Raw genomic sequence first — 18,355 nt, forward strand, 5'->3', positions numbered from 1 at the left:
TGAAACATTCTTTTAATGGCTTAAGAAGGTTTGGGTTTGGTTTAACAACATATGCAAATAATTAGACATATCATTACATACATTTCATCATCTCCATCACAAGTACAAGTATATAATCAATTATGTAAATTAATGGGATAAAACAAGAAAAAATTAAAAGTAATTATTAAAACTAGGTAAAATTCAATATTCCTCATGTTAAAAACATGTGAAGGGTATGAAGTTCCTATAAAACGGTACTTCAATACCCAACCAAATATTCAAAAAATCTTTTTTTTACAGATTAAGATTGAGAGATAACTATGACTCTAATGAACATTTTAAAGCCATTAAAGACAGTCACGGACCATTGCTCATGTGTGTATTGTCTAACAACTTGTTCAATAATATATAGTATGATTAAAAAAAATGATTTTTTTAAAGAACATGGATCTTATCAAACTTTCCAAAATATATCTAAACAAATAGAACAAAATTTTTTTAAATATTAGAGTAAAATTCTTTTACTTTATTCCATATCTACTGTCTTAGATCATAGGGCAAAAATTAATGGACTACAAAATTTTTTTAATATTATTAATAAAAATTTATCAATTAATAGCAATTTTAATTCTGTTGAATATGTTCAAGATTTTTTACTTGAAATGTATAGTATTTATAAATAAAAATATGAAAAGACAGGACAAGGTTTAGAACCAGAGGTAAATTCCGGTAGTTCAGACAAAAAAAATCGCGTATATGGTCACTTTTGCGCAAAGGTAAGTAGCCTACGAGTCAAAGTAGAAATTAAGGTCAATTTTCTAATTATATCAACATTAACCATTATTTAGAAATTGTTCAACGATATAATGTTGAAAAACTAGATGTTTTGACATGATAAAAAGAAAATATATAAACTTTTCCTATGCTTGCCGCCATGGGCCGAGATTTACTAACACCTCCAATGTTGACTGTAGCATCAGAATTCATTTTTAATGTAGGTGGTTGCGCACTGGATGATATGCGATCCAACTCACATCTAAACATAGTCGAGACGATCATATGTATGAAAGATTTATTCAAAGCTAATTTCAAATGATAAATTTGGGTGACAGGAGATATCTTTGAAGAATTTAGAAATTTAGATTTTGAAGACGAGTATATAAACGATATAATAATATATTTTATTTATATTTATAATTGTACAGTATGTAAATTAATTTATTTGTACTATGTTTAATATTTGTTATCATATAACTACGATATTCTTTTACAACAAGTGAGATTATCAATAAAATGTTTGAGATACTATCTTCAATTTTAATAATTGAAAAATAATTTGTACAAATTTAAAGCCCAACCCGGTCCTATATATGACTGGGCTTGGACCTAAAAATTTTGTGAGCCAATCTGGTTCTAAGGCCCAACCCAACACAACCCATTGCCACCTCCAATTGAAGCAATTGAGGCCTCTGTGCCTCCACCTGGCCTGGAAAACAATTCTCTACTTGCACCTAATTTCCATCTTACACTTTATTCTGTTTACTACAGGAAAAGATTCATCTTTCAATACGATGCTTAAAACATTAAAAGAGAGAGCGAATCTAAGCTTTATACAAATTCCCTTACAATTGATATTAGAGGTAGTACCCATAATCCCACATTCAGAGAGTCAATTGGGTTGGGTCTTGAACATAAAGTGTTCTAAATAAAAACAAGTTAAAAGGCATTTTATAACCAAAACTTCAGAAATGATATGCCAGACCAAAATGCTTCTTATCTTCACACAATTGTTACATTGTACAAACCAGAATTGACAACTACAGGAAGCAACACCTCTATCATACAAGGATGCCCACAAAGATTTTAGTATTATCTCTCTCACCTTCACATACAAGGACCTCAATGTCCTCTTGATACACAAAAAATATATATTAGACCTAAAACGAGGGAAAAAAATATATATGAAAACTAACAAGAAAAAAACCCGGCACTACCAACCCATACACAAAACAACAATGACTGACTTCTACCTGCCTGTCGCTCAATTTACAAAAGGTGGACGGTCCAAACTGTAACTCTTTATGCATTAACCAACGTTAAGTCTTCCTGCCTGCTTCCAGTCACCTGCTTCTCTAAGTAATCTTCATCATCTCAAGGCCTATTAATTGTGGCCAAAACCAAAATTTTAGAAAGCCCCCAGATTTCTTCAGGACTATACGTTACACCTTTGAGATTTCCTGTATATGGCACCATACTCTATACAGAACACCATATACTCCAGGTGGTAGCATGAGCATATAATGAGAGTATACAAAGCAATTGTATGGGAGACAGATTACTATATCCACGCAAGAGAGCCCCGATCATTTGGTACTTGAGGACGGCCTCGAGTTGGTGTCGGAGGTCTGTTAGCATTAAGTTCCTAGTTGCAAGAATCCAATAAACAAAATAAACACCAGGAACTAAACAAAAATCTCACTACTCAGTGCAGATGGGATTTTAATTAGTGGCACCTGCATCCATGTATCTTCTATATGGCGTTCTGGTGATGCTTCGGGTGATGAAATTGCTGGTGGTAAAGGATGAATGAGTTTTGGAACCACCACAAGATCTCTACCCAAAACTAATATTGCCCCCGCATTATTTGCAGTACCTACAGATTCAACCAAGTGAAAAAGGCTGAACATTGACTACATCAATCATCAAAAAGGGAGAGGCTACATACCACAATAATTGGTAGCTGAGAAAAGTGTAATTAAATGTCCTTGGGCAAATCGCTCAAAGCCATCCATCACACATTCATGTGCACGTACAATCAACTGAAGATCATTGTTATCGCAAAATTCCATAACTCGATCAGGCTGCAAAAGCTAACTTTCTAACATGAGCACGACAGACAAAACCAACAAAGATACCAGGTGGAAAATTTTCCAGTATGAATTGGTTAGCATATTGAAAGTTGTTTCAGAAAACATTAATCCAAAAATTTGATGTTGATAGACTACAGTCCATAAGTATTTTTTAAATTTTATATGATTAACTGACCTTTAATGTTAACTCAAACTACACACACAGATGCAATCACAGGTCTAATCTGCTTCATGCCTTAATTTTATCAATAGAATGAAGAAATTATCAAGATTTGGATAAAAGCCCTAAATTTTCACAATGGACTAATTAGCCGCATTCAACAACAAGATCAAATAAATGAATGGGTAATTTGAATTCATTTTGAAACAAGGATTAAAAGGCAATTGCATTTAGTAGCAGCTCCAAGCCTCCAACCATTGAATTATTACTGATGAATGAGCCTAAATTAAAGTTTGAAAATTAAGTAAAAAATTTAAGGATTAGTACAAAGATGAATAAGTGGAACCCACTGCTTTAGTTGACTAGCAAGTCTGCAACGATTATTAAAGACTAAACACTTTAATGACATGGAGTTTTTCATAAGGGAGGTCAGAGGAAATTACAAGGTTAAAAATATAATAAATGCACAGGTGAAATCAAAATCCTGGGCTTGGGAATTTTAATCTGCAAATTCAGATCATATAATCGGGAGAATATAGCTTCAGACATGGAGCTTTATCTTTTAAAACATCCTAAATTTCATAGACAAACTCCAAATTCTAGTACTTCTTTAAAAATTCTCAGCACAGGGAATGGCACCAGTGTATCAAAAGATGTTAATTTCTAAAATCTCAATTCATTCGTGACCGTTAAAATTTGAAATATTCAGCCATCTCTTGCACTATAAAATAGAACCTGAACTTACCAAGAAATCCATTTAATTCAATATAATTGAAGTATTTGTGAAGCTCATTATAACGATATAAAAATAGAAGAAAGGAAAGATACTCACCCCAAAAGTAACCAACCCTGGACCCCTAGCATTTGGTCGCAGTCCTTCCACACTGTCATTTTCTGTTGGATCAGACCTAAGGAAAAAACATACTACAATGTCATTGACAAATCAGAACATAATTGAAAGCATCAAAGTGAAATACTGTAGACATGCACTGACCATAATAGATCCATAAGCACAATTGAGCCAGCTTCCATGGTGATCGGACGTTGAAGGTTTTCAATCTGCTCCACATGATTTATTGACCGACCAATACCACCATGCATACAAATTATTTTCTTTTCAATTAGAGCCGCCAAAGGTAGCCAATTGAACAAACGGTTTATCCTATGCCAAGACCAAATTCCATCTCTCTCACCCTGTTCAACGATGCATTAGATTGCCAGAGAAACCACTTCATACAAAGAAAAAAGACCTTTTGAAAGCATAGGCTAAGATACCATGCGTTCAATGCACTCAATCCTGAAACCAAAAAGGGCGTTAATGTCTGCAGCTTCATGGTTCCCACGAATTAGATGTACATTGTTGGGATATTCAACCTGCAAAATTGATGTAATGATACATCAATAAGTCCATCTCCAAGAAAAAGTTCAGTTTGACAGATGAATGATATTGGGAAAAAAAAATCCCAAAGGTACCTTCAGAGCAAGCAGAAGAGTAATGGTCTCAAGGCTGTGTTGACCACGATCAACATAATCTCCCAGGAAGAGATAATCAATGTATCTGCAGTCATTCACGAAATTAATGTCATGGAGTTTCCCAGGTTAAACTTGACTGTAAAAGGTAGCGATCAACATGCATTCCAATGCATAAAGTAGTAATTTTGCAACAGTGAATAAACCACCCATCTATGCTGGCAGCGGGGAAAGAAATCAACCCACATGATCAAAATAGAAGAATAATAAAAATAATAATAAACCACCTCAATTATAAAAATAATCATATATTTGTCTCACAGCGATACTTTCAAGCACATGGACTTTTTATACACCTTTAAGCAAGAATATATGCACAGAGAAATGTGGGTAGATCATTTCAACAAGTTCAACAACCTTGAGCGATGTATGATCATTTCAACCCTAACCAAGATGACATGCATTTAAAAACTTGAAAATTCTAAGTACTAGACCTTTAATTCAAGAGTCACAGACCAGATTAAACCACGTTATCTAACTTGGAAGCTTCAGTTAATTTCTATTCAAACATGGGATGTAATCCACAGACTAAGCCAACTTATAGGTAAACTTAATTATGTGTTTCTTGTCCCATTTTTTTTTTTTTCTCCAAACAAACTGCATAAATTTTGTTAGTAAGAAAATAGTGTACAAAACAGAGATGAAGCAGTGTTCCACCTCAAGGTTATTATTAAGAAAAGGAAAACCACTAGCACAAAAAGAGCATCTACCATATAATTTTTTATACCCAATGATTAACAAAATTTACATCTTAGTTTTCCAAAATGAAGGATGGACAGCTTTCCTGACTCTCTTTTGGTAATGTGTGCCACCAAAAAGGCACTCTACCTGAGAAAACTAAACATCTTTTATATAGTGAGATAAAAGAATCCATTTATTTACTTACCCGAAAAAAAAAAAAGTATCCATTTATTTATTCATCACAGTAAACATTAGAAAAATGATAGTCAAAATCAGCATTTACTTTTAAAATTAAATTTTATTCCACTTAAGTGCAGACTAGACTAGATAATGTGTACTTAAAGATAATATTTTAACAAAGATACTCAATAATTCACCACTTTTAGATGTTGCTATGACCACTGGAAGACAAGAAACAATCAAGACAAATAATGTATTAATTTTATCATCTCTTCCTCATAATAGTAAAAGCAAAGTAATAAATTTCCATGATGGCTAAGTTCTGAAACAAAATATAAATCTTTAGGCCCAAAAATAAAATAAAATTATAGATAATATATGAATATAATCTCTTAAAAATCATCTGAAATCAGAATGAGAGATAATGGTTGCACAAGCTGTCATAAACGAAGAGTTCTTCAGTTCAATTTAATAAAATAATACAAGAAAAGATAATTATTTATCAAAATATAAAAAATATGCAATATTTATGGACCAGGCATGCAATTAATAAAGGATGAGTAAATATTTTTAAAAACTTCACTCTCCCACCATGGAAAACCTGCTTCCTGAATATTAAGAGTAAAGAAAAAAGAAATCTCTCTCTACTCCTTCGTTATTGAACCAATAGCATTGGCAAATGAACAAATTACAACTACCACAAGACCATCTAATATCAGGACCAGTATAGTGGCTAACAAAAGAACAAGTTTAAATTAGTGATTGCAACTCATTACAATGAAGAAAGACAATTATAACAACCACTAGACCAGCTGATCAGAAGCTAATGACACACCAAATTATGGCTCACAAAAAAAATAAGTTTTGAATTTCAACTTCCCTGTTTATATACATATATACAGTATGACTATATAGATGTATACAAATGGAGCATAAAACTTCTAGACCATCAATTGTAGTGTCACAGATTTTGTAACTCTAACAACATTTGATGGAAGAGAAGCAGCTGTCCCCACACTCAAACACTGCATCACCACTTCTCCATTTACATCCCAAGCCATCACTAGCTATTGCTACCAACGTCACCAGTTCTGGCACCAAGAGATCACCACTGCCACAAAAATTTCCACCACCAGATCCATCATTACTACCCACTACTGGATACAGCCTTCATCATCACCAAGCCACTGTCATACTGAAATTAACCTTACTAATGAAAACACAACCACCCCTTCAACTACAGTAAGACAATTTATTAATAAGTCTAAATTAAAGTCCACTGTTCATTCACAACCTCTGAGGCACTTCAGTCTACAATAACACTCGCATGTGGTAATTGCTCCAAAAGCAATAGTTTTACATAGACAAGTTATCGATCCAAATATGAAAGTGACATTACAGTAAACTAAGAACCTAGAAATAATCAGTTATTTTCAAGTATAAGGAAAAACTAAACTGTCACAATTCAACAAACACTTTTATTGTAATATGAAGGATAGTTAAAAGTATACTTAGGTTCCTCATAAGACTTCTGCAATATTAGTAAATACAACAGAATCAATTTTGTATCAGTCAAACCAAATAAAAAGAATCGTCCAACATGATAAAAATCAATTTTGAATTTGTTATAAAAAAAAAAGTGCTTAACAATAAATAAAAATAAATAATTAAATTGCTTACGCAATGTCCCCAGCTGTTGAAGGTGCGCCATATTCATCAAAAAGGCGCATGAGATCTCCAAACTGCCCATGCAGATCACCAAATATTTTGATAGGAGCCTTAAGCTGTAAGACACTTGGTTCACTAGAAAATATTCGTTCAGCACTATCACAAAGATCTGCTATTTCATTGCAGTCTAAGAAAAATTGCCGTCGGACAGGGGGCTTCCAGCCTCGAGGCTTTAAAAGATGTGCTATGACCTGGTTTTTAAAAAAAAAAAAAAGTTAAAGAAGGTAATTTGACAACAAAGCAAGCTAGGCTGAACACAACTTTACCTTCTTTCAATAATTATTGTTGCCTGATATAAACTACTTGAAAACTTACAATTGGTCAAACACCTATGCCAGGCACAAAGTAATGCAAACATGGGCTTCAAAAAATTAATTGATCATCCTCTCAGATTAATACTCATACGCAGGCTGTCTCAAAAAGAATTGAGGTGAACTTCCATATGCCCACATTTTACAAAAAACTTTGAAAAAAGAGAATGTTTTGTGCAATAAGGGGATTTTAGACACTAATTTTCACTAAGTACATTAAAAAATCATGAGACCTCAGCAAGCCTAGAGCTACTTTGTCCCAACATTTAAAGGTATATGAATGTGACACTGAATAGCTGTGATCCAACATAAATGACTAGGTCCTGTAACATAAACAAATTTGGAACATTTTAAAATCGTCTAAAATCATTACAAATATCATATGAAAGGTGATCTCTAATAAAGTTTTATGCAAATAACAAGGGAATAAATTTTGTGGCGCAAGAATATTTATACAAGATGATCCTTCATTCTGTAGGTCCCAAGACCAAACTCCAAAACATTTTGCAACTTAACATTGAGCACAATTTGCAAATTTCACACAAGAAAATCTGTAGGCCAACTGCTATTTCTTAAAGTGAGAAAGGTTGTCACCAATCATGAGAATACATTTATCTTGTATAAATGTCCTTAAAATAATAATACTATAACCCAGAGTTAAGACCACGATGAACTTAGTGTTATAAACTTCACAGCTTGATTTTAGTGGTTGCCTAGACAGAAGTTAAGGATTCAAATCATCAATGCACTTCCTGTAGGAAAACCAAGGGTTAGCGATGTTTGGAAAAGAGACCATGGTGAAAGATGAGTTTTGATGTCTGTAATAGGTATACAAGATTACAAGTGCACTCTCATCAAAATTTGTGTTTGTGTCTGTGTATAAATGTTGTTTACTTAATCCTAATGGGTTAAAAAGCCTTTTTACCTTTCCATTCTTTCTTAAGCAGAATCAGAAAAACAATTTAACTCTTCTCTATCCATAGCCATTGACTAATTGAATGGAGTTCAGTGTCATGTTGTAAAACTTTATAAGAGGGATTACCAAACTTCCTCATCAATTTTACCTTCTTTGGGACACTATTGATGGACATCTGGCGATCTAATAGCTTTCTTGCTGCTGTTGCATTCTCAGGGGTCCCATAGCTTACCCTCCTCCCTTCATTTTCAAACTGGTCTATAGAAAGCTGTCTGACCATACCCCCTAATGCTCCACCAGTCTCTGCAGCAACAACAACCTAATACAGCATGAAAGAGCACATCAGACTTGAAGCCAAGAAATAAGCACCTTCATGCTAATATAGCATCACTATAAGATTTGACTCAGCTGTCAAAATCTTGTACTTACAGCTCTATGATGCAGCCGAACTCCAGCTGGAGCAATGCTATTGGACCCTACAGAATCAGGTTTAATCATCTGTTTGCCACTAGGAGTAGCCTCAGCCCCACGATCCCTGTCTGGTAGTTCAACCTCTCCATTAACTTGTCGTGCCTTGACTGCAGCTAGTGTGGCACTGATAGCTTCAGCTTCTGCAGCTGATGCTTCAACCAACGACTCAACACCTTTGCTTACTCTTCTGCACATCAATTTAAAGTGAACAACTCTTTGAATAATAACCAACCATAGCAATCATGACATGCCCAGAAGCTAGCTCACCTAGATCCTTGGAGCATGGCATTTTCTGTGCTTATATCAGTATACATGTCACCATTAATTGGAGGAGCAACTGGATTTCCCAGTACAACTGCACCATCAGGAGCTGCTTCAGGCATTGTTTGCCTTGCTCTTTCTTCAAGAAATCCATACCTTCCAAGCCGCCCTGCTTGCACATTTGATGCAGCGGCGGCGGCGGCATGTGAAGCTGCAGTTGTTGTCTCGGCTGCAGCCAGGTCTTCCGCAACAAGTAGGTCATCAAGCAACACCCCTGAAACATAAGCATACATCAACAACAATATTATAATGTCATCATATTACTTGTTAGCTTGCAAGATCATGCTTCCGCCATTTTTTAAAAAAATGAAAGACAACCATTGACTAAAGGAGCAGGCTCTGAAGATGCATTCTAACATGCAAGCTACAAAGACAATATCAAGCTCCTATCATCTACCTTCAAATCTAATTCAGTCATCCACCGCAAAGTCTTTTCCCCTCTTAAGTTTCCCAAAAATTTCACACAAAATGCATCTGTAATTTTATAATAAGTGTTAAATCACAGCACATATATTCCAAACTATTTCAATCTGATTCAGCATCTTTGAATTTCCTTTTACACATGCCATCATCAACATATGGCAAGAACTGAATTCTTCAAAATAACATTAACATAACTTTCCATCAACTAGGGACTCTTCCTATTACTGGAAAGAGCTTATTTCTTAATTGACAGCACATCCCCTCTTGAACTAATTCCACCCAAACATAGCATACACAAAGCTGGAAGATATATTACATCAATGGTAGTGATATGTCAATTAAAATACACACCCATTAATTCAGATAGAGAAACATAGACGCCTATTTTCTCCAAGAAAAGTTCAATTGGCAGTGCAAAACTGTGCAGTGGAATATGCTGCTAACTTTGGCAAAATAAATAAGCCCCTTTACTAAGCAAATAAACTATGAAGACAGATGTTGTAATGGGTAGGTTTTTATGAGGTATAGAATACATTGGAAAGAATAACAGCAAATTATTAAGTTGAATGTAGATCTTACCACCACGTAAACCACCATAAATAAATATCAAGTCACCAACTGCTGCAGCTGCATGCCTGCAACGCCTTGTCAACTCAACTGCAGCATCTCCACCTGCCGCATCAGCACTGTATCGGCCTGTCCTAGGACTAGTAACAACAGATTTTGTATCACACCAAACTCCAGCTGCAGTATCCAACACTATAGAAAGGAAAACATAGAGGACCAGTAAGGTTTATATAAATGGGCCAGCTCCTGATGAAATATACATTCTCTAGGCAATGGGATAAAAACACCCTATCAACAATAACAATTAACAGTTTTCGTAATGTCCATTGCCATATGTGACCCTTACCGATTCTTGTCCTCTTAAACATTACACAGAGTCATTTATTTTGAGGAGAGGTAGAAATATACCCAATACATTGCAAACAAAAACAACTTTAAACTTTCAAAATAAAAAAAGGATAAAAGAGAATAAAGAGTTAACAATAATAAGAACAAAAATCATTATCTTCATTTTATTTTTTATTTTGTTCTTAAAGGAAAAATAAATCCACCTTACACTAACAACAAGAAGAAAACAAACAAATGCCAAAACAAGATATAACTTCTCAGATAAAGCAAGTGACAAATGAGATAATATGTTACTTTCTCTCAAACCAAAACATGAATGCTGCAAAATAATTAGCAGATAAAGACCCAAAAAGTTAGAACAAGTAGCTAAGCACGTTGTTTCTAACCAAGAAGCCAATTGTTCAAATACATGGGGGGCACCTACTTGAGGTACAATAATGTCATAAAAGTTTCCCAACTACTAAGGTTGTAAAGTCTAAAGGCAACCCCAGATTGGAGAACAAAGAACATGCAAAAGCTGAGGAAAAAAAAAAAAGAGCAGGAAGAAAAAAAGGAGAGGAAAAAAAAAAAAAAGAAACATCTAGAACCATCAAATCAGAATTGGGCATGGAACACCAAATATTGTTCTCTACACTTGAGTTGTGAGCCACCTACCAAGGAAACTAGCAATGATCCCCATCATGGATAAAAATAAATGCCTTGTTCAACACCAACAATTAGAAGTTCTATAATCCCAAGGCCACAGTCACTTCCCATCAACACCAATCAATAACTAGGTTAGTTATATACTTCTCAGTGTTTTGCAAAAATAATATTGTCCAAGTCCAACTCAAGTAGAATCATTCAAAATATATAGATGCATGCAAACACTTTTTATAGATGAAAACAGACTGTAAGAGAAACTTCCCGATAATGCACAATTAATAAGGATTGTGTGATCCAACTGTTCAGAGAAACAACGACGGGGCTAGCCGTAAATTGGATTATTTTCTCATTCTTCAATGATCTTTACTTTTACATCTTTGTTCCCCTATCCCACAGTAGATATTTACAAACTCAACACTAAACACCATCAATTATTGAACCCTTTCAATCTAAAACATTAGAAACTATGATCAAAGGCCCTAGCACCAGGTACATTTTAAATTACCATAATTGCCCCATACCATGCATTCAGCCAGCTGTACCAAGTACATGTATATATGCACAATATTTCTAACATGAATATATATGTATCTGAAGCAATAAAGTAAGGAGGTCATAAACTACATACAAAACTATTTCAGCCATTAACATGCCTTCTATTTCTGGAAATGCATGTAAAATATATTCAAGTAAAACATCTCATCATACCATAAAATACAAGGCCATACATCACAATATACCAAAGAACTAGAATTCCAAGATTTTAAAAGCCAGCTTCAAATACCTGCAACACTTGATGAATCTTCTACCATGCGTCCTCCACCAAGTGCCCCTCCGGACACATGGAGCCGTGCATTAACAAAAACCTACAAGTATAGTAAGAAATGATTGATCTTTTGCCAAAAATTAAGAAAAGAAAAGAAGTGAAGCCATAGAATAAACTTTAAGAAAAATTAAAGGAAAAAGGGAAAAACAAAACCCACTGCTGCATGTTGGTATCTGGGAGAAGGCGAAACACCAGGAGCAATAGCCCATTCCCAACGACCATCTCTATGCTTAGCAAGTCCATATGCACTTGCCAAAGGCTGCAAAAATAAAAAAGGCTTGAATCACACAACACAATATCATTTACACTTGTCAGACTAATTTACATACAGGCCATACGTGATTGTCAGTGGAAACTTTGTACGTTTGATAAGTACACAATATATTACCAAAGTTCCTTTAATTACCCATAGCTTTGATTTCTGATACCATTCATGCAATCAGTGGTAGACCCAGGAATTTTGGTGAGAAGCACCATAAGAATACTAACATTCAGAAGATATTGCATAAGTAGCTCATTAACAGGGCTATACTAATTATATTAATATAAGCAATGAAAACTAAAAAATCATATAAGTTGCTCAGGGAAATCTTCATTTTTTCTTTTTTATGGTAACAAAAGAGACTTCAATTAACTAATTATAAGGAGAGTAAAGCAAAGAACACAGAGAAAAGTGAACCATGATGATGGTCCAGTTACTTCAATATAATTGTATACAATGTAACATTAAAATTAGTAGAATTAAAAAATTCAACAATTAATAATAATTTAATGCAACAGATAATAGAATAAAATAAAAATAAATTGTCATAATATAAAATACATACAGACATAATCAAAGCTTTGAAACAATTAATACTTTGCAAGAGTCAAACTTAAAAAAAAAAAAAGAAAAGATAAATAAACTTTAAGGGAAGGCACAAGGGTGATGAGGCTAAAATATCAGGGATGAAAACCGAAAATATCAGTGCATGCAATTCATGAAGAGTTAAATACACACTATATGTCAGAGAAAGCAAGTTGCATAAAATACAAAAGCAACTTTATCGCCATTTCAAAATCCTAACAGTTTTTTTTAATAAATCATAAAATTAGTTCTACCACATTTGACAAATCAATCTGCAGTGAAAAACACAGCACATAAAAATTCCGGATAAAACAAGAGGATATTGAAATAATGAAATACTATTCCTTCCATAGATTATTTCCCCAAAAAAGAAAACTTTGCAAATAAAAACATAAAAACACTATAAAAAGGTACAGGCACAAGAGAAAATATAATTACTAGAAATAAAAAAAAAAATCCAAAATTATACAACTTTCACAGTAAGAGAATTAATTAAACCAACTGAATGTTCATTTAACTATTTTTTGGTAACGGTTCATTTGACTATTGTCTCTTTCCAAAATTGTCATGAGATGAGCACACTCTTAAAATGGGAGTCTTCAGCTCCCTTACCCAAAAAATCTATCATCCAAGGAAAACGTACACAATACGTCATTCACAAACCAACTCTCAAATTATGTAACCCTCCAGCCCTAACATCCAAAAAAAGTTTACACATCAACAAAAAGAAACCAACAGAAAAGGGGGGCACGCCTTCAGCACAGCCTTTGATTACATTACACCTACAAGCATTATTGGAAGGGTAATACTAAGAAAGTTCAAAAATATAAGTGGCCAATCTATCAAAAATGCTAAACATGTCTTTACTCATGATTACAATAAAATCTTAGTTTATTTTTTAAATTTAAAATTTCATATACCAGTATTGTTGTGCAAATATAATTCACATCCCCAGACTCAAATCTAAACCTTCATGGTAAGATAATCTTCCAAATAATACTTAACTAATATAAAGCGAGAAAAATTACCACAATAAGCACTACTGCCACAAAAAGAAAATACTTTTTCATTACAATCTCAAAAAGAAGAAGGCAAGACTACAGATAAAGGACATTTAAACTAAAAGCAGGTACATGCATACTCACCACACTACTTGCATCCCTCCCTCCACAAAGCAGAAGAAGGCCATCAGAACGAGCACTTGCAGTTGCATACCTATTCCAACATAAAGGATCAGATATGAGCACAACTTGAATATATCTTGGGTCAATTCTATGGTTTAAGTGAGAAACGAAACCCAAATTACACGAATGCAACCAAACAATGTATGAAATAATCATTTAAGAAACAACCACTGACAGTCCATATTTGATAAACAGAGCTTTTTGCTCTAAATGCTTTAAGAACAATCTGTAAATAGTAAGTGATGAGTGAAGATATCAGCATTCATGTAGCAAGGAGAAAATATTTACATGCATGGAGGTGGACCCTCGCCCTCAGGTTCCAACTTACGCCATTCATAAGGCTTTGCAGCTGTATCTAAGGCCCAGACATCAGCCAAAGGCCGCTTTCCTGAAAAAAAAAAAAGAGCCCACATTTTCCATAATTCAGTACTTTTTGAAATTTATAACTTGAAACAACCAAAATTTCTACCAAATTATTTGGAGTCTTATTATAATATTTTTTCTATATTCTCTCTTTTCCTTTTTTATGTCAACATAATGCAAACAAGACATAGATACCATACTGTGAAGAGACTTACCATCATTCCCTCCAATTGCCATGAGATACCTTTGTCCCACTAATGCCATCACATGTCCATAACGCGGCCCAGGTCCAGGGCCTTGAACAACAACTCTACACAATTATTCGCAACCATTTTAATAACACGCATTTAAAAATAAATAAATAAAAGGCAGCAACATCCTTCAAGAGTTTAACCTATGCCATCGTGGTCGTTGCTGTGTGAGGTCAAGAACATGAAGATCCTCAGCGGACAAACCAGCTGGACCAATTCCACCCTAAGTTGAAATGGAAATTCCAGTAAAAAATTAATTAATAGTCTCTTTTTTTTTTTTTTGGGTGTTATTTGGTGTGTATGATGAGTTGGGGGAGGGAGGGCAAAAATGCAAGCTTCTCAGATGATGCAATGTACTCTACCTGAATAACTACCATAGTCCCCACAGCTGTTGCCACATGTGCAGCCCTTGGTGTGGGTGGTTCTCCAAAAGGAGTGATCCTGAAAAATAACATGTATCATAAGCATGAATTGTTAAAAAGCACAAGAATATTACCACAGGGCAAAAGAATGCAGGCGTTGTTTAAAAAAGCCACAAGCTAATTACGTAATAAATCCTTCATCCGATACTTACCTAGACCACTTATTTGTTAAAACATCAAAACAGTGCACATCAGCTGTGGCACCTGCTAGTCCTGCAATTCAAGTAAAAGAAATTGGTAATGAGGACCCAAAACCTGTAATGTTAACACTATGAAACTCCACATGAGAATCACCCGTTCAGGAAAATTTTAAGAGATAAAATATTGATTTAAAAATAAATATAATTGTCCTTAAAATTATGCCATTTCTTAAGCATGGATAAGCAGACAGATAATGTTATCTTCATGTAAAATCAGTTCTTTGACTATAGATTCAAATCCACTAGCAATCCAAGAGACAAGCATTTGCACCACAAACAAAGTCTGAAAAACTAAAACACAGAACCTGACTAGTAAACAAGACTGTAAGAACTTCCACAGTAATACTAACACCACATCATTTGAAAGAGATCTAATACCAATATGCAATTCAACTTTTGTTTTACAAACAAATCAATAAAAAAAAAGGTTTTAGAAATAAGGATTACGAAGGCACAAAATTCAAATTTCTAGAACTCTATTGAACTCAAAGAGGACTTTTAAGATATTTCAAATTTTTGAAAAGCATGATAACAAAAACAAGCCAAAGTCACCTTATAATGCTCCGAGAATAGAAATACCAAATTATTTTCATTGTATTTGTTCGAAGAAAGCGATAACTTTACTATGCTTAAATAAATTCTCAATTCTTGAAAAAGCAAATTTCAAGTTTATTCAACATTTTTTCAAAAATCATTTTACAAAACTATGTGCCCTTTAAATTGTAAATTAAATAAAATAAATTAAGAATCTACAGATGCACAGAACATTAAATACAAAACATGCACCTTGATATCTGAAATTTGGTACAAAAGGGTTAACATGCACATAGACCCCTTTCTCTTTTTCTGGTACCATATAAGAAACCAAGGACATTGAGACACAATCATGTGTCATTTAATTTGACTTCAGAAACTAGGATTCATTCCACTAAAAAACAGTGAGTTCAGCCCTAAGCATCACAAATAGTAACAGAAGAAGAAATAAGCAACTAGAGTTAGTCAGGACAAAACAGAACCAACCATCATAGTCCAATTCATGTAACCAAATTATGCCAATGGTGTAACCTTATTAACAAAAATTAGACTTGAATTACTTGAACGCTTCAATCCATTTACAGTGAGTCTTACTCAACAGCATGTAATAAATATATATAGGCAAAAACGCCAACTTGAATTATTTTGGCTTCAACAAAGCTAACTTGATATGCCATTCAGATTGGTGATTTTCTTTTGTTTTATTCAAACAATTACCCCAATTGAAACAACAAAATCAAGGTTGATTGCACATACAATGTGCCTCAAATCCACAGGGAGTTTGATTGAAAAAACATATTCCAGTTGGAAAACAAAAATTTTCAACATGAAAAAAAAAACCCTCAATTTATTCACACAATAAAAAGCAAATGACAAATAAACATGCCTTTCAAATTTGAAAGGAATAATAAAAAAGGCTACAGTTTTTGTGCCAGACCAAATAGCACTGAATAAGACACCATGCAGAGCTTATAGAGCAAAACAAGCTAATCATTCAGTTTCAACAATTTTGGATTTAACTATATGAAGATTCCTAACATATTAACCAAATTTAAAACCAAGTATTACTTCATTGCCACCAAAATTGCTTCCTAGCTTATATTGGCTTTAATAAAATGAGGATTTCTCATCAACCACAGAATCTACAATTACAAAGTAAAAGATGCATCTTAAACTACTAGGGCAGCAACAAAAGCAGGCTCTTGACAAGATACCTAGTCTCCAGCTACAATCCTTAAATCTCAAATCATAAGTTAGTTAACCTCTAATAAAATTAAAACTTTAAGCAAAATCCAAATTTGCAATGGAACAAAAATAAATGAAGTTAAAAACAAAAAACCTACTAATGCCAGCGCTTCCAGCAGAAGAAGGTGTTCCAGAGGCCGCAGAGTTGCCCTCAAGTGCGGTCGCACCACCAAATAATATCAATCTAGGCCCAATGTAATTAGGCGTACCCTCCTCTCCAACTGCAGCAACAGCCGTTAACGTGTGGCCACACCTCGGGCCCGGCCCGTCCTCCTTCTTCTCTATAATTGCATTCACCACCGAGTAAGTAGGTGCGCACCTAGGCCCCACCACCGGACTCTGCTGCTGCTGCTGCTGTTGTTGTTGTGGTGATGGTGGAGCCACAGCAGATGCCGTCGGAGATCCAGGAGGCTGTTCAGCTAATTGCTCCCTCTCTATCGGTGCTGGCGACGTCGCCATATTCTGCTTCTGTACAGCCGGATCGTGATCGGTGTCCGGCACCATATTTGAATCCACATCCATTTCTTTAGCCGAATAACCTTAACCCTAGCTTCGAGATCGGAGGTACAATCAACACAATTGTACATCTCTGATCAACATTTCTTCTCCAATTCCGTTTCAACCAATAATTCACAATTGAAAACTGTAAACCTAAGCTCGGATCGTGGAATCTCAAATTCGATTGATTTCGGTGAAAAATCCTGAAATAGAGAAAAAATTTGTTTAGGTTTCGTTTATCCTATCCGTCCATAAAATTCTCTCACTTTCTATTTCAATTTCTATGACATCGAGCGGAGACGGCCGAAGAATAGAAAGAAAAGAAAACGGAACGGAACGGAACGGAGGCAATTCTCAAGGCCTTAAAAAAACAAGTTGCACAAACAGAAACACATCATAAAGTTAACAGTGTGTTGAATTAATTTATCTTAATTATTAAATGCTTAATAAATGTCCAAGTAAATAATGATTGGATTTTAGTTTTATTACCGTAAGCAACCGGTAAAAGTTTGTGTACGGACCGAATGAGTGACGGCAGCAGTGGATAAGGTAACCGGAATAACCGGGTTTGAGTTTAAGTATTAACGGTGATTACCGGTTCCTAATTGTAAGGTATATTAGGCTTTGTCAGAAGTAATAAGGTGGTTAGTGGGAGAGGAACACGCGCTATGTTTGTCGCGTGCTTGTACAATCCACTTGAGGGTGTTGCTTGTTTTCAGGTGGCTCAATTAGTGAACAAAATTCATCACCTGTTTATAAAAGCATAAAATATGTTGTACCCGTTCAACTCAAGAAAACAAAACTTTGGATAATATTCTTTTACGTTTAGGACATATTGAATTGTCAAACATT

The 18,355-nt window shown here is 34.5% G+C and overlaps 1 protein-coding gene across 1 annotated transcript; it reads right to left on the bottom strand.

Annotated features, from left to right (window-relative positions):
- Positions 1–1,736: 1,736 nt before the first annotated feature.
- On the bottom strand, positions 1,737–17,879 carry LOC123208273 (serine/threonine-protein phosphatase BSL3). Its single transcript, XM_044625653.1, has 21 exons — positions 17,104–17,879; positions 15,179–15,239; positions 14,967–15,045; positions 14,748–14,827; positions 14,569–14,663; positions 14,279–14,378; positions 13,952–14,021; positions 12,117–12,218; positions 11,918–11,999; positions 10,153–10,332; positions 9,097–9,364; positions 8,788–9,016; positions 8,507–8,677; positions 7,084–7,322; positions 4,486–4,570; positions 4,288–4,386; positions 4,007–4,206; positions 3,845–3,920; positions 2,708–2,843; positions 2,496–2,635; positions 1,737–2,404 (listed from the first exon to the last, which is right to left on the bottom strand). Exons 1-21 carry the CDS (start codon positions 17,525–17,527, stop codon positions 2,321–2,323), a joined length of 3,000 nt encoding a protein of 999 aa, XP_044481588.1. The 5' UTR covers positions 17,528–17,879; the 3' UTR covers positions 1,737–2,320.
- Positions 17,880–18,355: the final 476 nt, after the last annotated feature.

This window comes from Mangifera indica, chromosome 2 (genome assembly GCF_011075055.1).
Source record: "Mangifera indica cultivar Alphonso chromosome 2, CATAS_Mindica_2.1, whole genome shotgun sequence".
Lineage (NCBI taxonomy): Eukaryota > Viridiplantae > Streptophyta > Magnoliopsida > Sapindales > Anacardiaceae > Mangifera > Mangifera indica.